Below are 11389 nucleotides of genomic sequence, written 5' to 3'. Positions count from 1 at the left end.
TGGGGGTTAACATACTGAAGTAAAGGTCAAGGATGCCTGCTAATTGTGGTACGTGGACTCCCACGTGTGGAAAACGTTAAGTTTTCATAAAAATAATATTTTTCATGAGTTGAGTCGAATTAGAGATATGAAAATAATTTTTATATAAAAAATAACATTATCTATGAGTTGTGTAGAATTGGAGAACCGTGAGATGTGAAACGGTCTCACAATAATTTTTGTGTATTATAAATTGTGTTAAAGGACTTTTTTTATTTTTAAAAATGTGCTCGAAGGAATTTATTTATTTTTTTTTAGAAAAAAGCCCAATGTATAATAAATTTTACCTAAACACAAAAGGGCGATGTTGTTTCCTTTTTGTACGCTGATTCACTAACTTTGTAGTTATATTATTTTTGATAAATTGTTTTTTAGAAATTATTTAATAATACTTTAAAAACAAATTATTTAATAAAAATATGTATTGATAATTTGAACATGTTTTTAATATGAAGTGTGTTATATGTACAATAATATTTAGTTAAAAATTTAATTTATCAAAATCTTATGATACATTGAATATAAAATCTCATAATATAATAGTAAAATCTCACGATAATTGATGTAAATAATGTTATACAATATTTTTGTTTACCTTTAGTACCATCCTTTGATATTATGTCCAAATTTGGAAGATGCAATAATGTGTAAAAGAGATTTAAGCCCATCAATTGAATGAAAATTATGAATTAGTAGAAATACATATGGAGATAACATGCATAAGCAAATATGTAGTAATAATATTTATTGTCTTGAAATAGTTTTAGGTGTTTGACTGAGCTTATAAGATGCTTTAGAACTTTGAAATTATGAAATTTTGTTTGATAAATTTTTTTTTTTAAAAAAAACAACTTATAACATGTCAAAATAAATTGCTTGACATCTTATAAGGTATTTTTAAAAAATATGACACCTCTAAATTATTTTTTAAGTCTGATTTGAATGTCTTTTAAATACCAAATTATGATTATATATTTTATAACAACTTAAAATTATCCTTGTATAACATAATATATAAATTGATTAATAGTCAATTATTAACTTTATTATTATTTTATAGATATTTTCCTTATTAAATTAATACATTAATACTACTAATTATAGTTATTATTATTGTTATGGTTATGTTATTATTATTATTATGGTTATGTGAATGTTATTATAATTTAAATTTTCAATTATTTATTATTATCATTATGCTATAAACTAATATAAATTATTTCTTCTATTATACATACAATGATCATATTACTATTATTATTATAAACAACTATTATTATAAATTCATTGATTCAAGATTATTTTTTCAAATATAAATTCATAGTCAATAAATCTCGTTAAGGAATTTAGTACTGAATTAAAAATGCATATACTTTGATATTAGTAGCACAGTCCAGCAATAATTGACAAATTGAGTGCAGGCAGAAGCTTAGTGGGCTGCCATCATCTTCTACAATTCACTTGGCCCATTCATTACACAACAAACCCCAGACATGTTATATTTCTTACTCCCAACCACAATTGTGATTGGTCCATTTATTTGAGACGATAGTAATAAATTTATATACGTGAAACGAGTTGAACCGATTTATATTTATATAGAAAATTAATATTTTTGACACAAAAAGTTATTTTTCATGAACTGAGTCAGATTGGAAATATGTCTCACAAAATTAACTTGTGAGATGTTATTATATGATTTTTGTGTTTAAATATTTATTCTTGTCAATATATATATTAATTATCTTAGGTATAGTTTGGTACGCATGATAAGATAAACATGTGATATATAATATAAAGATAAGTTAATGATAAATATGATTAGGGGTGGGAAAAAATACCGAAATACCGAAAAAACCGTACCGAAAAAATACCTAACTTACCGAAAAAATACCTAACTTACCGAAAAAATTGGTATACCAAAAATTTCGGTACGGTATGATACCTTACCGAAATTTTCGGTATCGGTATCAAAATATTTTTTTTTGGTATTTCGGTATATACCGAAATACCGAAAATAATTTTTTTTTTAAATTTATGTTCGGTATACCGAAAAAATTGTCGGTATACCTAAATGTTTTCGGTATACCGACAAAATTTTCGGTGTCGGTACGGTACCGGTATGAACTTTTTTTATACCGAAAATTCGGTATACCGAATGTGCGGTATACCGAATTTTCGGTATCAGTATCGGTATGAAAAATTCCATACCGATATTTTCGGTACGGTATACGGTACCGTAGTTCGGTACGGTATACCGTATCGTATCCACCCTTAAATATGATGTAGGATATTATATATAATGTTTGGTATGCTTTTAATAAGAGTGATTAAATTTATATATTAAATTGTAACGACAAAATTAACCTTATAATAATAAATTTTATAATTTAAAAGTTATTGCTTGAGTATATATTTCTTATCTGTTCATGAGCCGACAGTGTTTGCATGATTTATTTATTTTTACTTAATTTTATATATTATATTATATGATATGAGAGAAGATATGGTTTATGATTTTTATAAATCGAGGGCAATTAAGTGATTTGAAGTGTATTTTATCATTAAATTAAAAATATTACACCTAATAGAAGAGATATTTTATCTTTATATAAAGTTATTTATCAAAAGTCCATGATATTATCATAGGCTTTCTAAAAAAGTACAAAACGTATGATAAGAGGATTATTTATCATCCCTTCCATATCTCGTATACCAAATTTTTTTTAAAATACCATTTTTAAAAAAATAGATAAACCATCAAACATTATATTTAGATATAAAAATAATTTAACATTCGATGTACTTCACACAAAAATATAATATATAAACTAATATGTTATATTACAATTTATTTATATCCATGCATTCCTATAATTTAATGAACATTAAAGTAGAGTTTGAAACAATTTGTTATGTTTGCATTGTTTACTAGCTATGGACTGCCATTATTAAATAAAAGAATCTGTCGAAATATCATATTTTCAAAGACTTATTGTTCTTCATTGCTTAAATCGACATTCATTTTTCGTTGAATTATTTTCATTTCCAAACCACACAGTATATTTCAGTGTTGTCGCATTTAGGTGAAACTGACTTTATATTTGCAATTAGTACCGCTCCTTAATTGCAGCAATGCGTGTCCGTTTATGTGTGTGTCTATATATATATATAGTAAGTCTCTTATGAGTCGGTCTTATGAATCTTTATCTGTGAGACAGGTCAACCATATCGATATTTACAATAAAAATAATATTCTTAGCATAAAAAAAAATATTTTTTTATGGATGACCCAAATAAGAGATTCATCTCACAAAATACGACTCATAAGACCGTCTCACATAAGTGTTTGTCATATATAGACACACACAGAAATGGACATGCATTGCTCCAATTAGATAGATATATTAATAGGGAGGTAATCAAGTCGAGCCGAGCCGAACTTTTGAACGTTTGAGCATGGTTCGTTCGTAATCGAGCCGAGCTCGAGCTTTATTTAACGAATATATGCATGTCTCACGAGCTTATTCAAGCTTTTATCGAGCCTAAACAAGCTTAATAAATATGAATTATACATTTAAATTTTCATTAAATTAATTAAAAAATAAATTATTTATTTAAAGAAAAATATATTATTCTTATTAAAATTTATAAATTTATTATAATAAACAAATTTAATATATTTTTCTACATATTTCATAAATAATATACAAAATCAATAAATCAAATATCAAAAATATTATTTTTCAATCTAAAAGATTACTCATGAACATGACATGTTCACGAGCTAACGAGCCGATTACTGTAAAGCTTGAGTTTGATTTGTTTATCTTAACGATCTTCATTAAACGAGCTCAAATGAGCTTTTACCGAATTGAGCTTCGAATAGCTCACAAACGGTTTGGTTGGTTTATTATATATATTTTTCTCATAAATAAACAGTGGTTCAGACCACCGACTGAATAAGAGACATCTCTGTCACCATTTATCTTACTATCAACAATTTTCAAAGAAGATATTATTTGAGGGAGAGCTCGATTACAATTTATACATCATGCGACCCATTGGTTTGAAATAGCTATAAAACTTTTAATATTCATTAATTAATTTCTCCAAATGAATGGCTGATTTTAGACCCGTATTTTAAATAATGATGTATATTATTCATTAATTAACTTCTCCGAATGAATGGCTGATTTTAGACTCGTTTTTAATAATGATGTATATTATTCATTAATTAACTTCTCCAAATGAATGGTTGATTTTAGACTCGTTTTTAATAATTATTATTCATTAATTAACTTCTCCGAATGAATGGTTGATTTTAGACTCGTTTTTAATAATGTTATATATCATCGTCAACAGAATTGATATATAAGCGTACCGATCACTGTTAATTGTCCCACATCAGTTGGATAAATAACCTGGGAGTTGTATATATGGTCTTGGACAATCCTCCCCCCTTGAACTAGCTTTTGGGGTTGAGTTAGGTCCAAATTCCAATCTTAACATCACATAAAAATTACGAAAGTTAGATGATTATTTAGTGAAAATTTAAAAATCCACTTTTGTATATATGTTTATTAATCTGATATTTTGCGTTAGTTTATACTTGATTTAATCAAAGTCTCAAAATTGGTCTGATAGTGATTTTGATTCTCGAAAATTATTATAATATTTTAATAAATAAATTAAATATCGAAGAGAGGTGTATTATATAAATAAGACTATTTTTATTTTATTAAAAAAATAGTAGTAAAATTAATTATTTACCGAACACTTTAGCTTAAAAAAATTTAGCTTTTCACTTTTTTTTTTCAAACACTATCACTTTTATTTTTTCCGCTTCTTATGGTTTATAAATTTAATCATTTTATAAGGCATAACTTGGTACAAATGAAAAGATATTTATTTATTAGTCGTATTCGTTTTGTTCAATGATTTGCCCAAGTTCGATTAGTTTCATACACATTTATCTTATCAAAGTATATTGATTTATCAATATTATGTTATGCAATCTTCATCGTCTCATCCACGAACCAAACAGTGTATTTAAATTATAATATTTTGCAAACAAATCAATAACACTAGCATTCACACCTTTCTTATACTTCTATCTTCCTGAACTTGAGCATCAACGGTTAATTTCCTCGAATAATTGATGAAAAACACATCACGTGTTTATAGCCAAATGAGCAGTAAGTCACAATTTCGGACATACATATATTTTATTATATATGTATGCATCGAAATGTATGGTAAAATAATTGCCGAAGTCCTCGCTTGTTTGTGTTTTCAGGCCTTTCGCTAACCAAAATACGATCGAAGACAAATCCATTGAAACCAAAATTGGAGTTCTAATAATAATTTATCTTCTCTTTAAAAAAAAAAAACACACACAAACACACACCTCCTGTAAATTATAATTATATGTAGATAATTTCACGTTCAGGAGTATGGAAAAGACAATTCAGATGAGCTAAATATATATATATATATTTTATTTGAATCACCATATTCTTCATATAAAAATCACGAATCATAATTCTGATTCAAAATAATAAATCAACAATAATATGCTTTGGTTTTTTCCTATTTTTTAAATAAAATCAATTTGATTCATTTAAATTCTCCTCAGAGGGATCAAAACCGATCTAGATTATGTATTTCAGAATCTTGAAACAACCCATGTTGACGTTGTAGGTTAATCTCGACTCTGCCGACGCAATTGACGAAAAACGCCCTGTCCCAGAATTCCCAAAGAACAAATCGGACAAGTGATGCCCCACATCCTCGGGGGTAAACCTGACAACTGGGACGATATTTTCCTTTCTTCGTATTGTCGAAGAATGAGTATTGTAAAACTCGCGATATCTTTGAAATATCTTTCTCGCGATAGATATCTTGATATCATCTCGGAGCTGGTTATCAGGTACCACGCACGCAGATTGATTTTTATATGCTTGGTCAAAGGACTTACTAAATTTCTTGAATATTTCTATGACTTTTTCGGACGTGCCGCCATCTGTAGGTTCGGAAGGGAGTGTGTCAACGACGTGGCTCCATCCTAGCCGTTCATAGCTCTCGGCTAACTGTTTGATCTTAGCTTCGTGCTTCGTCAACCACACCTCGCCGAGGAGATATTTCAGGTTCGAGGTTCGGGCTTTGACCACCACGTGTTGAAGATTGTTGGCTAGGAATAGATGTGAGAGAGAAATATCCTTGTAGTTCTTTGCTTCGGCGTCAAGTTTCATGAGGAGGACTGAAATAAGCCACGACAATTTTCGAGAAATTGCCGTCGCCGGAGTTTCATCAGAAGGCGGCGCTTCGAAGAAGATGTCGGTCAAAATGCTGCTGTAATCGGCGAGGATCGATAGATAATTCATAACTTCGGTTGTCAGATTGTGAACCCCTGCGCCGGTGGTCGGCGATTTTGACGAGCTTTTCGAAACTGCTGACTCCAAGTCACTGAACGAGGTTCGCACGAATTGTCCGAGCCTGATGAGTGACGTGAGAGCCTGTTGTTTGATGCTCGCCGTTGATTCGGATGAGAAAATGGAGTCGATCTCCGGCCAATGGTCGGCAATTCCGGTGTACATGTCGAGTAGGCGGAACACTTTTTCCGGCGCTGTTTTGGTGCTTTTTGCTACATTTTCCGGAAATTCGAACAGAACCGCAGCTCCTTCTCTCGTTATCTCTGCGAAGCAGGACTCTCGGATGGAATCTGAAGTCGCGAACACGTCATCGCAGAGGATTTTCTCTCCATTGAAGAGAGTCTTCACTGCAGTTCTCACGGCGTTTAGCCAATTCTTGATCCTCAACTCCAGAGCGTCCCAATCCATTTTATTGATTTCAGAAGAAGTAAATTTTTTCACACCAAGCTTGTAAATTCCTTCATCAACAATAGATTTCCGAAGAATATTGTATATTTTCAAGCATTCTTTCGTGTAACCGGACGAGATCATGCACTCAGCAATCAATCTCAAATCCGACATCACCGCAATCGAGACATCTTCAACTTCAGATAACGACTCATTCGCAACCCTGGCGTCTTCATCATCATCGTCGTAACTATCCTCGAATTCAGACACACTGGATTCGATCGAGGTGCTAGAAGACCGAGTGGAGACCGACTCCGGATCCAAATGAGCCCGATTCATCGACAAAATCTGATAAAACTCCTTCTGCAGCCTCTTCATAGCAATCTGCATCAAAGTTTGCGCACGAATCAATTTCTCAGACTTGGAATCCTCGGTGATCAGGTACTGCATTCCCCTGTGCAAATTTTTGACGCATTTGATGAAATCTTTAGCCTCTTTTCTGTTATCGTAGAACAGAGAAGTAACTCGCCCGAAGGCAGTGGCTTCAATGTCCCATTTCACGATCATCGGCTCCACCATATCCAGCGTCCGGGCCATCACCGACTCGTAGAAACTCGGACGAGACGGCGAAAATCCAAACCGCGAAGGAGAAGATAATTGATCAGAAGATGGAGAGGTGGAAAAAGAAGATTTCGGCGAAAACAGTAAGCTTCTCATACCTTTTCTCGGCATTTTCAGCTTCAAAAAATTTTGGAGATGGGAAAAAGGAATCTAAACCGGGAAGAGGAGAATTTGCGAGTCTGTTGGGTTTTAAGGAAAATCTGTGTGAAGGGGCTCGGGTATATATAGAAGGGGGCGGGTGGCGTTCAAGAAATGTTCCACTTCACACGTTAGTGTTGACGTAAGGCAAAACATAGTAAAGTCATGGATGAGCTGTCAGATCTATTTTGAAAAATATCACCCCTCATTTCAACAACAAAATAATATGATTGTCTTGGTGGTATATTCATCTAAATAATATAATAAATAAAATCTCTAATCATTATAAAATTTATGAGATGTTAATACAAATATAAAAAAAATTAAAAAGTCAATAGAACAAAAAATTACCAATGACATGACCTATTGATAACGGCGATGTTTGAAAACTCGTATGATTTTGGGTTCAAATCTTACGTAACTGTATGTTCTAATTTTGAAAATGAAAAATTAAATTTTTGTTTTCGCAACTTGCATGCATGTCTATAAATTGCTTTAATCATGTTATCAGCCAATTAGATGTCTGGTTTTAAAATAAATAAACTGACCTTGCAAATAAATGCTCCCTTGTGAAATGGATTTAGCCTAGCGTTGGCGATAGGTTCGGTGTAAAATATAAAATAGATTACTTGTACATGTTGTACTAGCTAGCATAGAGTTTAATCGTGTAACTTGATTTCAAAGATGCAATTAATTAAATTTTACCGGTTTTTCTGTTTTTGCTTCTTGTCCTCGTTGTCGCGTTTCTTTAAATGGATTATGTGTACGCACGCTTTCTTTTTGGCGTTGACGACTCTCATGCAAGAATTTTCGATGCAATTCAATTAAAAAGCCGTGAAAGAACTAAACATATTTCTATATATATATATATGCTCCCAAATGAAATGAGGCCTTTTGTAGGTACTTTTCCTCACGTGGAGACAACAATATTTCAACATTTGAAAACCATTTTAAATTAAGTATTTATTGATAATGAGGTATATACGTAAGACTTTTTTGTTTTGGTAATTTGTTTCAATTTAAAAACTGACAGATTGATGTATTTAAGAATAAGAAATAAAAGATTTAGTGGATTTAATATTGTGTATTATTTTTTAGGTCAAGTTTGATATTTTTACCATCAATGTCAGGATAATAGTGGGAGCTATTAGAAATAATAATTTATTAAAAAATATACAATATTTATCATGACAAAAACTTGTGTGAGACATGTCTCTTAATTATGTCATCCGTGAAAAAACATTACTCTTATACTAAAAATATTACTTTTTATTGTGAATATCGGTAGGGTTGACCTGTCTCACAGATAAAGATTCGTGAGACCGTCTCACAAGAGACCTACTCATTTATCATTCAAAAGATACTCACACCATTAAACTAATTATGAATCATTGCTCAAGGACACAAAATAAATAAACAAAAAGTCAATGCATGATATTCACTGAGGCGTGCGTATATATACAAGAAACCAAGAAGCATTATTATTTTTAGAATGTGTTCACGTGTTTTTTTCTTCGTTGACAAATTATTTTTCAAAAATCAGGGAAAGTGTATCTGCTGGCTGCATGGATTCACACATGGGTACTCTCCACACTTGATGTTTCGATCAAGATTTTCATCCATCTTTGCAGAAACTGTGATCACCATATATGATTTGAAAATGAGAACAGTGATCAGTAAAGTTTGTGTCCATTTATAGGGTTGCATTTAATTTCTGAACAAAAAAATTGTGTAAAGAAATTGTAAGAGGGAGAGAGGGGAGAGCTATTCAAGTACAGATGGGTGAGTGAATGCCAATGAATTCTTTTGGACTTTTTTGTTTGTGGGAGATATGTTGGTTGCGGTTCGAATCTCATACTCAGTTTGTATTAATATATTTCAAATTCATGAATTTTAAATATATTCAAATAACAAAGATCATAAACTTCAAATCTCCCTTATATTTTTATGAGTAGGCCTCTTATGAGACGGTCTCACGAATCTTTATATGTGAGACGGGTCAACCCTACCGATATTCACAATAAAAATTAATATTTTTTCATTGATGACCAAAATAAGAGATCTGTATCACAAAATACGACTCGCGAAATCGACTCAAACAAGTTTTTGCCCATTTTTATATAGTGTTTCATATTTATTACGTAAGTAATGAGCAAATAAGTAATGATGTATGAATTTAATATTTTATCTATTATTTCATTGTTAACAATAAAATTATAATCGAAATTCATAGATTTCGAATTCATCTTCCCAAATGCAACTGAGGCATAATTGTAAACAACGCATCCCTTACAAAAAATAAAATTAAAAGGAGGATTAATTAACCATCTCTAATTAATCGTTGTTGTTTCAAGGTCAATCTATTCACTCGCCTAGATAATATTTTTCCTTGTTCACTAATAAATCGACTAATTAAACTCATGTTTCTATAATCAATTCGATCCCCCGATTCAATCGGGGGCAAACGCCTACGAAAAGATCGCTTGGACTTAAGAAAGGGTCGCTTAGATTTATCCATGGTTTGTTTGCTTAGGGGCGCTTCCGGTTCTGTCGGTGCTTGAAACAATTTTGTCTTCTCCATATTACTATATCTCTAGAGTCAATAATTTGATATGAGGAACCATGTTTTTCACTTGTTAGCTAGCCTTGGGTCAAGGGTTGTGTTAGGCTAGGTGTAGTAGCCCGAATTCCAAATTGGGTAATTAACGGATTAATGGTGATTAAGAAGGTTTAATGTGTAATTTTGACCATGGTCATGATCGGACGGACCGAAGATGGTTCGGTAGCACCGAAGTGTTCGGACGATCCGAAGTGGGTTCGGTGGATCCGATCATGAGGTGTCAAGAGTTGATCGACACGTCAGTTTGCATGCAAGTTCGGATGATCCGAAGTGTAGGTTCGGTGGATCCGATCATGAGGTGTCAAGAGCCGATGGACACGTAGGAGTTCGGACGTTCCGAAGTGTGTTCGGTGGATCCGAACATAGCCTATAAATAGTGCTCGGAATTCCTCATTTTGGATTGCAAATTCTTGAAGTTGTGTCTCTTAGTTGAGAAGTTTGGAAGGTTTCTAGGGTTAGTTGTTGGTCGAGCGATAGCCAAGAGCTGCCAGGATTGGTAGCGTAGCGACGCCTGAGTTACGAGGCAATCGACATCAAAGGGCTGTCGACGGACGAAGGTAAACCCTAAACCTTTGGTAGTACTGGTTTTGCTAGTCGAGCATGGTAGTATTGTTCATTGGGTATGCTTTTGATGCATAGGCTTGTTCTAGACCTGATTAGCGGTGTTGCGTAAGGCTAGGCTTGCTGTGATAGAGGTACGAAAGTACTATCCGAGATATCCTGGTCGAGTATACATCCTTATATGTGTTGCATGATTATGTGGTGCATTGATATATGTCATATGATGCATGCTATTATGTCACGTTTTATGATGCATGTTGCATTTCATGTTGAGCCGTATCTCCTTCGAGATAGCCTTTACTGTTGAGCTGTATCTCTTTCGAGATAAGCTATATCTTGTGGGGCCGCTCAGCCCTGTCTTATCTTGTGGACGCATGGACACCGAGAGTACACAGTGGCCGACGGGTCGGGAGGGCTTCGGTGATCCGGGACATTTTAGGTCCACGTCTGTTCTTGTAGTGGATGCAGTGACCCAGAGGAGTACCGCGCGGCACTATCCACTTGGCGCCTCTAGACTGAGCATTTTGAGATCCTTTGTGACTCCTATTTCTTGACTACCCTGGTATCATATCATAGCATGTGCATTTCA

The 11389-nt window shown here is 32.7% G+C and overlaps 1 protein-coding gene across 1 annotated transcript; it reads right to left on the bottom strand.

Annotated features, from left to right (window-relative positions):
- Positions 1 to 5537: 5537 nt before the first annotated feature.
- LOC140820480 (exocyst complex component EXO70H1-like) lies at positions 5538 to 8104 on the bottom strand. The gene has a single exon (XM_073180777.1). The coding sequence runs from the start codon at positions 7590 to 7592 to the stop codon at positions 5694 to 5696; it is 1899 nt and encodes a 632-aa protein (XP_073036878.1). The 5' UTR covers positions 7593 to 8104; the 3' UTR covers positions 5538 to 5693.
- Positions 8105 to 11389: the final 3285 nt, after the last annotated feature.

Source organism: Primulina eburnea, unplaced genomic scaffold (assembly GCF_022965805.1).
Source record: "Primulina eburnea isolate SZY01 unplaced genomic scaffold, ASM2296580v1 ctg1064_ERROPOS200000, whole genome shotgun sequence".
Taxonomy (NCBI): domain Eukaryota; kingdom Viridiplantae; phylum Streptophyta; class Magnoliopsida; order Lamiales; family Gesneriaceae; genus Primulina; species Primulina eburnea.
Note: the sequence above shows the minus strand (reverse complement) of the source record. Positions and strands in the feature narration are given on the sequence as shown.